General features: G+C 38.9%; 2 protein-coding genes across 9 annotated transcripts in view; one reads left to right on the forward strand and one right to left on the reverse strand.

Moving 5' to 3' along the window:
- ABCA1 (ATP binding cassette subfamily A member 1) overlaps positions 1-10,712 on the forward strand; it is a 127,040-nt gene extending 116,328 nt beyond the window's left edge. The window contains exons 42-50 of the mRNA XM_087716229.1: positions 22-142; positions 554-616; positions 1,010-1,116; positions 1,747-1,888; positions 2,899-3,033; positions 3,733-3,836; positions 4,971-5,063; positions 6,693-6,936; positions 7,753-10,712. Coding sequence (XP_087572355.1) covers positions 22-142; positions 554-616; positions 1,010-1,116; positions 1,747-1,888; positions 2,899-3,033; positions 3,733-3,836; positions 4,971-5,063; positions 6,693-6,936; positions 7,753-7,893 — 1,150 coding nt within the window. The 3' untranslated portion in view covers positions 7,894-10,712. The remainder of the gene's footprint in view (positions 1-21; positions 143-553; positions 617-1,009; positions 1,117-1,746; positions 1,889-2,898; positions 3,034-3,732; positions 3,837-4,970; positions 5,064-6,692; positions 6,937-7,752) is intronic.
- The window catches only part of LOC106544865 (protein NipSnap homolog 3A), a 51,890-nt gene that overhangs the window by 26,170 nt on the left and 10,353 nt on the right, over positions 1-15,367 (reverse strand). For 3 of the 8 annotated variants that reach the window (XM_087716227.1, XM_087716222.1, XM_087716226.1), the window contains 2 exons: positions 14,026-14,112; positions 376-470 (listed from right to left, as the gene is read on the reverse strand). In XM_087716227.1, coding sequence (XP_087572353.1) covers positions 379-470; positions 14,026-14,112 — 179 coding nt within the window. In that variant the 3' untranslated portion in view covers positions 376-378. Of the gene's footprint in view, positions 1-375; positions 471-849; positions 1,103-12,609; positions 13,855-14,025; positions 14,113-15,367 lie in introns of those variants that run through there. The other 5 variants (XM_087716228.1, XM_014061266.2, XM_087716223.1 and 2 more) reach the window with 3 other exon arrangements.

Genomic DNA, 15,367 nt, shown 5'->3' on the forward strand with positions numbered 1-15,367 from the left:
TTTTCACCCTGTTTCCCAAAGGCCTATCAGTGCAAAGCTTCCACCTGTAAACGAAGAGGATGAGGATGTGATTAGAGAAAGGCAGAGGATCATCGGTGGTGGTGGACAGAGTGACATCTTAGAAATCAAAGAATTAACCAAGGTGAGGGAAACAACAAATTAAGTTGTGCTTATAGGAAAATGACATTTCTCTTTGAACATTTATACATCTTTTCGAAGACTGGATACTGAAACCTGCTGTTGATTGCCACCTAATATTGCTGCTGAAGAAAATTTCTCCCATAAAGGCGTTAAGCATAAGTCATTAAATGTGTAAATTGATGCTACCCTTTCAGGGTTTCACTGGATATAAAAAGGCAGAACAGAGTTGCTCACATGTTAACTTGTGCGTGGTTTTCCTGAAGAGGCTTGTAGTTGATGCAAATAGAAAAAGCTAATAGAAAGGAAGATAAAAATTTGGAAAACCATGCCTGGAAAGAGAAGAGAGGTGAAGGGGTACAATTTGTAAAATTGAATTGTTGTCATCTACAAACCAATTTGTTACTATTTCCAGAGGTACAGAATGAAACAGAAACCTGCTGTGGATAGGATCTGTGTTGGAATCCCTCCTGGAGAGGTAAAGCTTTCCAGTCTTTATGCTTGTAAATTTAATGTAATATATTACTCAAGGACTAAAGGATAAAGCAATTATTGAAAAATTCACATGGAGGCTTGTAGTAATGGAAAGCCTCAAGTACATGGTTACGTCATGGTAGTGATGTGGAATGATTCACACACACACACACACACACACACACACAAACATATATATGCTTGGATTACCAAAAAACCTGCATACAGAATGCTATAAAAATATAAAAACTATACAGCTTTAAGGATTAGAAAAAACCTGCACCAATTTATGTGTAGAAGATCAAAGCACACACACACACACACTTTGATTTTCTACACACACACATATATATATGCTTTGATGGTGTGCTGATATTGTAACTCTTAATGGTTTCAGTGCTTTGGCCTCTTGGGCGTGAATGGCGCAGGGAAATCTTCCACTTTCAAGATGTTGACTGGAGACACTGATGTTACAGGAGGAGATGCTTTTCTGAAGGGAAACAGGTATGAAGAAAACTTTACAGGTAGAACTCATTTAGCAACCACAATTGGGAAAAGAAACGTGTTTGTTAAATGAAGCAGTCGTTAAGTGAGATAGCAGCGATTCTTACTTCAGCTTTCCTTGGCTATATGAAGGTCATAAATATGAGGATTGGTAACAAAATTACCGTCTTATCACCATCTTTACAAATTGTCACTAAATGAGAACTACCTGTGGCTTTATCTATTCACCACTCACAATTATAACTTAGCACAGAGTTCTCCAACCTTTCTGGGTTGGCAGCCTGGAAGGTCAGGTGCTTTTATGCATGCATGTGTGCACGTGAGCGCTTGCCGACACAAGCGCAAGTGGTGTTTGTGTGTGTGTGTGTGTATGTGCAGCCATGCACATGCACTGCTCTGGCCAACCTCTCATGCTGCCCGGTGGCCAAGAGGCTGTGGCCCAGTTTGGCGACCCCTGACTTAGCCCATAGCAATAGCGTTTAGACTTACAGCCCCCTCTAAGCAGTTTACAAGTCAGCCTATGGCCCCCAACAGCTCTATTTCTGCCTTGGATGTTCAAGTCTGAGAATTTTGTCAGACAGCTGGAGCAAAACTGGCAAGTCTTTAAGAAATGGTCTCATTTCTTCACAGTATTTTGTCTAACATCGAAGAAGTCCATCAGAACATGGGCTACTGTCCTCAGTTTGATGCCATTCAGGAATTGCTGACTGGGCGAGAACACCTGGAATTCTTTGCGCTCTTAAGGGGAGTTCCTGAGAAAGAAGTCTGCAAGGTAAAATGATACAGGCAGAAGTAGAACCACCCAACTTAATTGCCACCACAAACTCCCCATGGCTGGTAATTAAATGGAGTGTACAGAAATAAGCATATACTTCCTGTCTCTTAAAGAAGACATGACATTCATGCTTTGTATGTTTCACCATATGTTCTTATTGGTGGCTTAGAAAAATATTATACAAAATTATAAGAAAAAACAAATGAGACAGAAAAGATAGAAATACCGTCTATATCAAATTCATTTGTAGCCCACCCTATATCATTTCCAAGCCTATATAAGCTAAATTCCTTCCTAAATGTGGGGTATTTTACAAACTGGCTATGGGGATTGTAGTTCCCTTTCTGCTGGGGAACTTCTGATTGCTTCACAGTCGTTTTTTGTTCATTTATTAATTTTGTATGCGCCCTCCAGAGTCATTTGTTGAGATGAGGAAGGAAGGAAAGAAGGAAGGAAGGAAGGAAGGAAGGAAGGAAGGAAGGAAGGAAGGAAGGAAGGAAGGAGGGTCTTTCTTAGATTGCTTTTTGTATTTTCCATTCTCAAGAAAGGGAAACTGATTTTGTTAAAATTATTTTTTACTTTCTTATGCCTCTGTAACCAACCATGAACCAGAAAATCCAAGCGTTCTTCCAATATTGTCTATTTGTTGGTACGAACCATACTAAGTTCACTTAGGATACATAAGAAGCCTATGTGGATTCAAAAACAGAAAGATGATTTGAAGTACAGGGGGATATGCACATTGCATTATCTACAACCCTTTCAACCTGATGCTTCTTTTCCCATGATCACACAACAGCTGGGGCAGCCATGAGATTTGGGAAAGATACAGCTGCTTTAAAGAATTGCAGGCAGATGCAATGTGAGCAACCTTCATATTCACAACAGCATTTTTACTTTGAAACAGAAAGTACAGATAGCAGATTAATGAACAGGAGTTAAATTATCCTCTGCTCTAAATTATGGAGACCGTATTTCAATTCTCATGTTGCTCTTCCATCTGGCAGGTTGGTGAATGGGCTGTCCGTAAACTAGGCCTTGTAAAATATGCTGAAAAATATGCCGGCACCTACAGTGGTGGGAACAAGCGCAAGTTGTCTACTGCAATGGCTCTAATCGGGGGGCCTCCTGTGGTCTTCCTGGTAAGTATAGATATGATCACATTAGTAACACATCTCATTAAAACTAGGAAGATTTCATGAAGAGTGTCAACCAAAACTACTTTGCTGTCAGAAGCAGATTATGAATTGCAACCTCCCCCCCCCAAAAAAAAACCCTTATAGTGGAAGCAAATCATAGTGTTAATTTGGCACTTGACACGTGCCATAAGAATAAATACAATTCACTAACAATTTAGCTCATTAAAATTGATATGATATATCATAATTTAACTGAAGATAGTTGATAAAGTTCATTTTTTCAGTATTCTATTTCAAGAATCTTTGGCTCTCCAGAGGTTGGGTAGCAACTCTTGTGTCTCATGATGAGTCATAGAGTCTGTTGTTACTGGCAGGTGTAAATGACACCATGTTTTATGGACTATATCTCCTTCTGCATGTTGGCAAATAAAAGAGGCAGCTTCTATCACCCTTTCTCCCTACCACACTATTTGCAGAGGTGTTTTTTTTTAATGGAAAAATTTCAAGTTCCATTTCAATCTTCAAGTGAGATTTAGCAATAGTTGAGTTTTTCCCTAATTTCATTTAGCACCTTATTCCAGGAAATGTACAGTATAATTGAATACTAAGCCCTTGTCTTCTGAGGGTAAACTTGGTTGACAATAAGCACTCTACCATGGCAGTAATGGCGAAACCAATGAATTTAATCTGTGTTAATTGAAGGATGAGCCAACTACAGGAATGGATCCCAAGGCCCGCCGCTTCCTTTGGAACTGTGCCTTGAGCATCATCAAAGAGGGAAGGTCCGTGGTCCTTACATCTCACAGGTAAGCGATAACAGCATACAAAAACTGTTTTGCATGATTTTCAACTTAGAGCCCATTTACTCTCCTTCCCTCTCCCTTGAATTGTGACATATGTTAGAAACATAACAGACTATTCTTGATGTAAATTTTGCCAGGAGGAAAATTCACAAAAGTTTAATGGAACAACAGGTCCATCTACCTGAGTAAACATAAAACAAAATAGGGCAGAATAGGCTAATAATCTTTTCTTCTTTTACATATGACCGCTTAGTAATAAAGCAGAAAATGCATTTTCTGAATATTTTATTTAATTTTAGGTAGTGAGGCTTGCTTAGACCAGCAGAAGGCAGCATATCCACCTCCACAGCTATCTCTTTCTTATGGCCCTTGTTACTATATACATAATATGGTTCCTATGGTTCTAAGCTTTTTGTGTGCGTTTGTGTGTGTGTGACCAAGGAAAGTACTTGTGGGTGGGAAAGGTTTTTCTCCATGGAAAAAACTTGGATCCGTAGGAGACAGGTCCCTACTAGAATGGCTAAAAGTGGGAAAGGGATGGTTCTCTTGCTTACAAGAAGATATTTTAATATCTCAAGAGATCCAAACCCTGCATATCCAGAGCTACCTGTTTCTTGAGGAATTAAAACAGATGTGCATTCCAAAAATCACTAAATATGTATGAATGTTAAAAGGGAAATAATCATCATGAAGACAGTAAAAAGTAAATAGATTGATATAATTAGGAGTTGTGCACAATGAGAGAATTTTAAACTATGTTGTTTAATAACATTTTTACTGATTTTTCTCCTTTTTCATTGTTAGTTTTTTGTTTTTCCTTTTCCTTTACATGATTATAGCATCTTATGTTTGGAACAATGACAAACAAGGGCAATTTTGTATACATGTCTAATTATTTTTCAAGATGACATAATGAACTTAGTTGTATTAACGACTGAATGAAACAATGAATTTTAAATTCTGATAATTGTAAACTATTTTCTCTTTTTGCTTGTTATCCAATGTCTCTTTATATTTCTTTTTCCCTTTCATGTAATTATTTATTATTTTCCTTTAATTGTTATAATTCATACATCCTTAAAAAAAACCTGTCAAACAATTCATTTGTATAATGAATCTGTTTTTCCCCTCAAATAGCATGGAAGAATGTGAGGCCCTCTGCACTCGAATGGCAATCATGGTGAATGGACGGTTCAGGTGCCTTGGCAGTGTCCAACACTTGAAGAACAGGTAAAACTGCTTGGTCCCTCCTATTTTTATGCCAATATATGCATTTCTGTTTTGAAAGATGGCTAGTTCACAGTAAGATTTTTATAATGATTTAAAAAAACTTTGCACAAAGTCCCAAAGGTGCTTTTTCAGGAAGCAACTGGACTTTCTTATTTTTTCTTCAGCTCTGACTGGATGGTGAGGCATGGAAGGATTTATATTCCTTGCAAACAGCTGGTCATTTGCATTCTTTCAACGGCCCTCTAAAAGGATGCAAATGACCAGCTGTCTGCAAGGAATATAAATCCTTCCATTCCCCACCATCCAGTCAGAGCTGAAGAAGTTTCTTGGATTAGAAGCGAAACATCTTCAAAGAAAAAACAAGAAAGTCCAGTTGCCTCCTGAAAAAGCACCCTTGGGACAACCATGACATGGATGACTGAGAATCTCTATAGACGTTTTGCATGAAGTCAGCAATAGATTTATTTCATAGGATTTGGAAGGACCATGAGCCTTCTGCAATATGCAGAAAAACCCCCACACAGTTAAAACATTTATTAGTGGGGTTGTCCAGTCTCTTCTTAAAAGCCTGAAGTGGATTTTTAAAAAACTTCAGATATGAACAACTCACATCGTCCTTAAAATAGACTGTAGATTGACTGTTCTATTTATTTATGTACATACATCTCTTATGATCAGAATTTTTTTCTTTATTCCTTTCCTTATTTAAGCAAAATTTAGACAGCTGCAATTTATACCCATTACTTTTTATCCTAGTCCCATAGTCACAGAAAATACTTTTTTAGGCAATTGCCCAGTTTTCCAATTCGCTAATTTATTGATTGACTTAACTTACATTTACATTTAAGGAAAATAATGTAAAAATAGGGCAAGTTTAATATTACATCTTACCTATTTTCCTGGTAATATAAGGGAATTGAAAGGATGTCAGAAAGTTAAAGATTTTTCACTATTCCATCATTTAACTCCCATTGAAGAACATTTAAGATTAAAATATTGAAACACATGCCTAATAAATCTAATGAGGTGTCATATCATATACAGATACTTGCATTGCTGTCCATTTTGTTTATTATTGTGATGACTATAAAATAAATAACAATTCATTCCTGACATAGAATTTCTTGTAAAACACATAAAGACTTGTAAGATTAGCATTTTTTGGATCACTCATAGATCAGTGAAAATGATATAAGCTTGTTCTGAAAGTTATTTCAAAATCACAGATAAGCATTTTCCTCTGCTTGTCCAAATAAAGACATATCAGGACCTTGTTGCTTACATTACTTTTCCTTTTTATGTTTAGTTGCAAGTTGTATGGACTATTTGGCATTCATGCCAAAATAATTAATGAATACTTGAAAGTACATGACACTGTAATCGTATATATTAGATCCTCATCAAAGAAAAATGGCTGTCAAAATTTGGTTTATCATGGATCAATGAGCATGTTGAGGCTTTTCTCATTAACCTCCAGGACTATGATTATGTGGTACTTTTGAAATCAATGGCACCTTTTTTTAGGATCATAAATGACCTGTGAGAAAGCCAGAAGACATTACAGCTATGATGTCTTTTTAAAACTTAGGATAACCATGGCTGAGTACCTCTGCTTTCCTTACGTTTCAGGTTTGGAGATGGCTACACAATAATTGTACGAATAGCAGGGGCAAATCCTGACTTAACGCCTGTTGAGAACTTCTTCAAGCTGGCTTTTCCAGGAAGCGTGCTGAAGGAGAAGCATCGCAACATGCTGCAATATCAGCTCCCATCCTCTCCATCCTCTCTGGCTAGGATATTTAGTATCCTCTCCCAGAACAAAAAGAGATTCCACATAGAAGACTACTCCGTTTCCCAGACCACACTTGACCAAGTAAGTTGATAGCATAAAATTGGGAGGGGGGGGAACCGCATCTCAAGATCTCGTTCCTTGATTGCAATCCTGAGCTTTAATTTATTCACTTTCACACTTCAGTTACCACCTTGGTTCTTTCTCTGTTGGTTGATATTCACTCCAGTCACAATAGTCTTCTGACCCAGGCTTCCTTAAAAAACAAGAAGCCGAGTCTTGGTTCCGGCAAAACCCCTTTTATTTACACAACTATGAATTCCTTTCATTCAGTCAGCAAGACATAGCAAAGTCTTTCAGAGGAATATTTATCAACCCGAACCTTATTTCGTTTGGAGAGGTGCCAGATAACTAGTTTCCAAATGCAGAACAAGACAAAACTTGGCACACAATCTCTTATAGTCACATACAGAACTTTCCACTCTTGAAATGACTGAATGAATGGTTTCCTATAAAAGCCCACTCCCCGTTCGTTCCTCTTTTGTTTCCTATGGGAGAGGCTAATCACCTCCAAGGTATGCCTTTACTCCTAAGTCGACCCTGCTTTCTTAGTTGTTCTTGTCGTCTGGCAGCTCTGCACATGCGCACACTGGGAACAGACTCCAGCTGTTCCTCTGTTCCTCTGCCTCACTGCTGTCTAGCTTCCTCTCTGCCTCCAACAAAGAGCCCTCGTCTGAGCTTTCCTCAGCCTCTAGGACTAGCCCATGTTCCTCCACAACCTCCTCACTGTCCAACTCTGCTGGCTGCCAATGGGCCACAACAAATAGGTGACAAAGAGGAATCAACATCTCCCTGTGATGATCTCATTATTGATGCCCACCTTTTTGTCTCTTCTCTCAGGTATTTGTAAACTTCGCCAAGGACCAAAGTGATGATGACCACATGAAAGACTTGTCGTTGCACAAAAACCAGACTGTGGTAGATGTAGCTAATTTGACTTCCTTTTTGCAAGATGAAAAGGTGAAGGAAAGCTGCGTATGAATAACCTTCCTCAGAAGGACGCAATGGTCGCACTGAGCAGAAGGGGGAAAGGTTCATCCTTTCTGTATTATAGATGGGATCTTCCCAAGTGGAAACAGATCGAGGCCGAGGAGATGGAGATGGAAATTATAAATGGGACATTGTACTGGTTAATCTTTCAATGCAATGCAATTCAATGCAAACAAAACAATATTCCACTACAGAGGCAGGCCTCTGGGAGATGTTGCCTTGTTGTACTGTTCTCTAGTGAAAGACTTGAATTTAGCTATTCTTACATTATAATTCTGTGAAACTCTAATATGGTGCCACTTGCTGCTACGTTGTCTTCTGCCATACTCCCAGTTGTTTCTACTTAGTATGTTTTGTGTTAAGAATTACGTAACAACAGTTCAGAGATTTGTGGCCAGTGATTTATTTATTCACCATGCTAACAGCCCCCTCTGCACAGGGAAAGGAACTGCTTGGGCACAACATCATTGCTGGCAATGAATGCATCAACAGAATCAGTGTCCAGCAGTCACATCCAGTGCAATATTGTGGCCTTATTTTAGTATTAGCTATTGGCCTGGTTGACCCATACATGCTTGAGGGGACTGGTATGACAACCATTAGGGCTCTTAGTAGTGGGCCATGAAGCACACCGTCAAAATAGGCTACTCTGAATTCAATGTTTCTTAATAGCTTGTAGGAGAATCAACTATTAACATCAAACATCTGAGACAATTTCTGTCCTAATGGTATGATGACCAATTGCTTGGTTTCCCCCCTTTGCTTTTGTTGTGGAACTGTTGCTGTTTTTATATTTCTTTACTTAAGCTTGACATGTCTGTTTTCTTGTAAAAGTACTTTCTGTAGGAGACACTCAGCAATCTCTGAAGAACTCTCTATTATCACCCATACTAGGGTATCTGTTTTCCTGCCTACCACAAAATATCTAAATGCATATAGCATTATTTCCATCAATGTTGAAAATCTTCAGTTATATCGTCACCTCTGTCCTGGTTTTCATATAATTTTAAATCACAAAAATGGTGATTTCCTACTTTGTGTTGGGTTGAGGTTGGAGAAAACTTTCCAGAATAAAACAGCTGGGGCTCTTGAAGTCTTGAGTTTCCATAGTCCTTCCATTTCTCTTACTCCATGGCTTTTATGTGGCACATACACTGACCTCCTACTCCAGATATGGATTGAAGGTAGGTATTAAAAGTTGGATATGTGGATGGTAAGCAACTAATATATAATTAAAAAAATATGATCCATTTTTTAAACAATTGCTTATTTGGAAATTTATATGGAAGCTTTTTTTTTCAATCAGCCCAGATAGTATCTTTAAATAAAAAACTAGGCAAAGCAAAATTGGTACAAACATTTTTTTGTAGTACTGGATAACAAACCAACACGTGCTCATTATGGCTGGCATATACTAATATTTCAGACATGTCCCAAGGCAAGTAAAATTCTGAAATGATTAGTTGCACTAAGTCCTTTTGAAGTCAGCAGGACATCAGTCTGAGTCCTGTGTACTTTTTTTGCACCCAACTTTCAATGACCTGCAATTTAGTCGTCCCCCCGTCTCTCTCCATATTAGTAGCTATTTTTTCTACAAATATAAATACTCTATTTTAGTATAGTTTTAAAACACATTTGCTAATTTAACACAATTCAAACGAAGGTAAGCATTAACTGTACAATCCCTTGACACAACAGTAACCCAAAATAACTGGCTTAGAGTTAAATGACAGCTGTGTAAATTTCCAATATAAGGCTGAAATCCTATGCAGGGTAACTTGGCAGTTAGCTCTACTGATCACAGTGGGACTTCAGTACAGGAGTAATCACATATTCCCCTTGCTTTCAAATCCTTACTGATCTGTTTCATGAGAAATAATGATTTCTAGAAGTACTTCTTGCTAAGAATGGAGATCCAGGCTAGGTTTGCTCCACAATAAATACTGGTAAATCACTGCATAGAAATTTTCCTTAGTATCAGATAAGTTAGCCAAAATTATACTACTTTAGGGGTGTCAAACTCAATTTCATTGAGGGCTGCATCAGGGTTGTGTTTGTCCTCGGGGGGGCCTGCTTTGGTGTGGCCAGTTCAATGTCATGCAGCCCACATGCGGCCCTCCTGGGCTTCATTTTTTGGCTGCAACAACCTCCTGCAGCTCTCTGCCAGTGAAAACGGAGCCCAGGAGAGCCGCACACAGCCCTCCCAAGCTCCATTTTCGCTGGAAGAGGCACCACAAGCCAGTCCATCGCTGTTTCCAGGGTGGTCCTGTGGGCCAGATCTAAGCATCCCCTAGGCTGGATCCAGCCCACAGGCCTTGAATTTGACATCCATGTCCTAATTGTTCTCTGTGGTATGATATAAAACCACTGGTCAAGGAACTGAGCAAGAATATTTACTTCATGTTATGTGATTAAAATTGCTGTTATCCTTCTGCAGTATTTGTGATACTGTATAGTTTCATATGAATATATTTCTTACAGAAGTTAATACGTATAGTAAGTCCCTGCTTTCCTCCCAGTTTTGTTCCAATCCCCTCCCTTCTCTAATCTGATTGATCCTTCATTCCAAGCACTTTATGCTGGCTGTAATGGGATCTATTTTTGCACTGGAATATCTTATAAACTTTGCAAAACAATAGTTTCACATATACGCAAAAACAATCTTTTAAGTTAAAAATCTTTCAATGGACATTTTCATGGAAAAACAAATATATATTTGTATTGCTAATAACTATTTGTGAAATATTAATAGGCATCTGTTAATTGCCTTGTACCAAGTAAAGAATAAAAGTGTTGCTGGTCTACAATCATTAAGCATTTGTGAGATTTATGTTAATATAAAAATTGTAAGTAGGAAAGGGTATGGTTCTCTATTTCTCAATAACAAAGCATTGTAGATGTATAATAGCTGGCTAATGCAAAATTAGAATATGCAGTGTATGTTTTATTTAAAAAATGAAGCCCACTGATTAACTTAATTCCAATTTAAGAACAAAGATATTCTTGAAGAAGCAATTACATTTTAACCTGAAGAGATCTGTATAATACGAAATGAAAACAATTCTGACTACGGTCCTGGACTTACAACTGTAACTGAGCTCAGAATTATGGTTGTTAGGTTTTGGGGGCTATGAGGCTTAATTGTGGTGGGTCAATTTTAGGGCATATATTAAACTTTTCATCTGGTGATGCTCCATCTCAAAACTGTGGGAAACTCTGCTATTATCTTCAGCAGCTGTGTCAAACAGGCTTCTGGAAACCACAGAAATATGACTCTGATGTGACTTGGGCCATAAATAGACGGTTCTGATCTCTTTGCTAAAGTCCAAAAATTCCATGGGATTGTAGAGTCACTGTGTAATCCCAGATGTTATACAATTTCGTTCATTTGGCCTCTGCTGCTTTTCTCTTTGCTCCCTTTCACATTTTTTTATTCGTGGCTTCCTGGAGATCTCCTCATGTTCCCTTGGCAAAACAATTTCTTGTTTAATAGCATCAAGTATTTTCTTTGCATCTATCCAAGTTTCTTGGAATATATCTGCCCTCCTTGCCGTTTCACTTCAGGAAACCTCAGTTGTGCTAACCATAGACTTCCTCTTATATAGTCATAACAAAGGAAGGCACTAGTCAATATATTTTAAATACGGTAAATTGTTTCAATCCTTTAACATCTAAAATAAATACCTGCATGCACTAAAGCATGACACTCAATAGGACATTAAATTTTTCTCTCTGATGGGCTAGTTTACTGTGGGAGAGAAGCGGCAGGCCAATAAAGCAAAGTAACTTTGTGTACATATATATTCAGAGCCAGGAACACCCTTCAAAACAAGCCTCCCCCGCCAAATAAACCCTTGTCTGCTTTTAATGCTTTGAAAAGAGATGCTGAAGTGCTAGGCAAACACTTCCTTAAAATGCTTTGAACAGCCCCAATGAGTGGATTTTTGTGTGGTATAAAAGTGGATTTACTCTCCTGGGTGCTATGTGGTGTGCTAGAAAAAGAATTGTTCTTCACGTTTGTCACAGTTGGCTGCAGGATGCTTTTGCTTTATCAGCTGGCTTGTCACAGGTAAAGGTAAAGGTTCTCCTCGCACATATATGCTTGTCGTTCCCGACTCTAGGGGGCGGTGCTCACCTGTGTTTCAAAGCCGAAGAGTCAGCGCTGTCCGAAGATGTCTCCATGGTCATGTGGCTGGCATGACTAAACGTTGAAGGCACACAGAATGCTGTTACCTTCCCACCAAAGGTGGTTCCTATTTTTCTACTTGCATTTTTCCATGCTTTCGAACTGCTAGGTTGGGAGAAGCTGGGACAAGTAATGGGAGCTCATTCGGTTACGTGGCACTAGGGATTCGAACCGCTGAATTGCCAACCTTTCTGATCTACAAGCTCAGCGTCTTAGCTACTGAGCTACCACGTCCCTGTTGTCTTGTCACAAAGTCTGTCCCTAATTAGGGCTAAAAGAGTGTCACTGGCCAAGGCAATCCAGTTGGCTTCTATGCTAGATCCTGGATCTCCTTAACCCTACATCACACTAGTTCTCTGGGCTGTGCTAGAAGGGAATGAATCCTACTACAAAAACATTTCATTCCCCACCAACTAACTTGAAAAAAGTTAACCACCCTGGCTTTCGTGTTAACAACCCTTCCAATATGGGTGCCATGCCTAAAATCGGAAGTTATTTAAAATAGAAACACAAAATGTATGTATTTCAAAAAGCCATTTTATTGTTTCAATTTCAACAATTACATTTCAGGCACTGCAATTCGAATGATTGCTTCAAAAATACAAAAATGTGTATGCTACATAATATGCCACTGCGAGTAACTCTCTCAGAATAAATCAGTTTATTCCATTTCTCCATTTAAAATGGCCAGAGCTAGCTCTGAATACATGGAAAAATTTACTTGATTTTTTTTCTAATTTACTTCAATTTTTCCATGATTGAAAAGGAAAGAAAAGCTAGCAGGGACCTGAAACTGACATGCAATGTCATTTCTATCAACAATAGAAATGAAAGAAAGATCATGTTCATGATTTATTGAACATTTTTCATTCAACTAAAGTTCCACTGCAAAGGCATTTTTGGTCCAGTTCTAGTACAGCGACAAGTAAACAAACATAAATGATAAAATTCGGACCATGTTAGATAGAATTGCAGGCAAATAACCTGTTTCCCCCAAAATAAGACCTCCCCGGATAATAAGCCCGATCAGGCTTTTGAGCGCATGTGCTAAAATAAGCCCTGCCCTGAAAATAAGCCCTCCCAGAAAATATTGTAACACAGCAGCAGCCATGAGGTGACCACTCTTGCCGCCTCCTGCACTTCAAAAATAATAAGACCTCGAAAATAAGGCCAAGTGCTTATTTCGGGGGTCAAAAGAAAAGCCGCTGTTTTATTTTCGGGGAAACATGGTATATGTTACCTCAGAGTAATGCAGCACTTAGGTTTAGGACAAGCAAAATGTACATTAAAAAAAACTTAATAATGCTTTGAAATTGTGGCCATTTAGAAAAGATCCTTCACAATATGTACTGTCGGTCAGAAAAATTAACAAAAAAACTATGCTTTTCTTAAATCACAGTCTTTGACAGACTTATTTTCACACACTGATAACTATACAATGAAGGAGTCTAATACAAATAAGTTATGGAAGTTCATTTTCATAACATAATTTAGTGAATCTTGAATTTTCATTTCACTGGGCGGGAGATTAACGTTCCCATTTCCAGCAAGGGAAATAGGCATAAGATTGCTACCAGAAAGAGAGGATAGGTTTGTATCATAGTTTATAAACAGGAAAAAAAAATATAGCTGGGCTATTAAAACCCTTAGATGCTCTTAACAGTACAATTGTCCCATTAAGCACTATATTTATTTTAATGGCGAGAACACTGTAGGAAGCAGGAGGCTGTTCTGTTGGGATTCCAGAAATTGAACGCTTTCTCGAACTAAAAACAAATCACACAAGCAATTAAACGATTAATAGTGGTGTGTGTGTGTATGTATGTGTATGTATGTATTATGTATGTATGTATGTATGTATGTATGTATGTATGTATGTATGTTCAAAGAAAGAATCCCAAAGGGAAAGGGGAAAAAAGGAGAAATCTTTCACTTACCAGCTGCTACTAACCGAGGATCCTCATGGGCATAATGTCTTCCAGCTGCCCGACTATCTGGACTTTCATTCCACCAAAGCACATGAACTACAAAGACAGAAAACTGCAACTCAATAACAGTGTGAATTAAATAGGCAATGTGTTTATTAAAAAAGGATTTGCTGAATAATTTTTATTTGGAAAGCCATGCCTACTCATTGTTATGGATAGTAACCACTGATATTGTATATCAAAGAAATCCTTTCAATTCACACACCACTGGAATACGGCTGATAGTCACGCCAAATACATGACTATAAGCATTGGATACTGGTATATGCAATAGCATTAATTATTATGGTTCTCAGGTATTCAATAATTAAATTACTGGAGGGATTAAACTGTTAATTGAATTAAATATTGATGAAGTTAAATTATTAATTACATGAAATACTTAAATAATTGAATGGATAAAATTATTAAAAGTAACCAAATGTTTGAAACATAATTCTTAGTTATGGTGATAAACCAATGAACAGTGTCAATTAATTCTTATCAAATAAGAGAATCAGCATTCCTAACCATTTTACCATTCAGTGCTCAAATTCTAAGCATGGACTAAAATAGAATTTCTCTCAAGAGGCAAAAAAACTGATTACTGTATTTTTCGGAGTATAAGACGCACCAGTTTTACCCCCCCCCCAAAAGAGGGTGAAAATCTGGGTGCGTCTTATACTCCGAATGTAGCTCCACCCACCCGCTCCACGCGCCGCATTTTCGGGGGATTCCATGTGGCGGGGATCCTCACTTTAACATGGAGCCTGATTCCCAGAGCTGCCTGGGGAACTGCGATGAAATCCTTTTCAATGAAAGCATTTTTGGGCTGTAGGGTCCCCTCCCCAATTCCAAAAAGGCCCGTGCAGAGGCCAAACAAGTGCATTGTGTTTCAGGTGGCAGGCGGTTCCAGCATGCGCTGCCACCGGAAAATGCTTTCCTTCCCAGTTCCCCGGTGCACATCACTGAGCCACACGCCCTCCTCCTCCTCTACAGACTTGCCACCTGTTTTCTCCTGCCCAGCACTGTCGGCTGGGGGAGGCAGGGAGAAAAGCGAGAGGGCAGCGCAGTCGGGCAACGGCGCAGGAGCCAGGCGCCGACACAGGGTAGGCAGATTAGAGCTGGCTTGGCGGCTTGGCTGCTGGCCACCCGGAGTATGCAGGCAGCAAAGGAAACCCGCATCGTGACTCAATTAAAATGCGCATTTCACAGTAGGGCACAATTTGGGGGTGGCAGGAGGGGCAGGGGATGGGTGCCCTGGTAGCCGCTTCTTGGAGCCCACTGCCCACGGCCTTAAATGTCACTGCCA

Source organism: Thamnophis sirtalis, unplaced genomic scaffold (assembly GCF_051295495.1).
Source record: "Thamnophis sirtalis isolate CommonGarterSnake01/CBP01778 unplaced genomic scaffold, rThaSir2_p1.2 scaffold_5, whole genome shotgun sequence".
In the NCBI taxonomy this organism is placed as follows: Eukaryota; Metazoa; Chordata; class Lepidosauria; order Squamata; family Natricidae; genus Thamnophis; species Thamnophis sirtalis.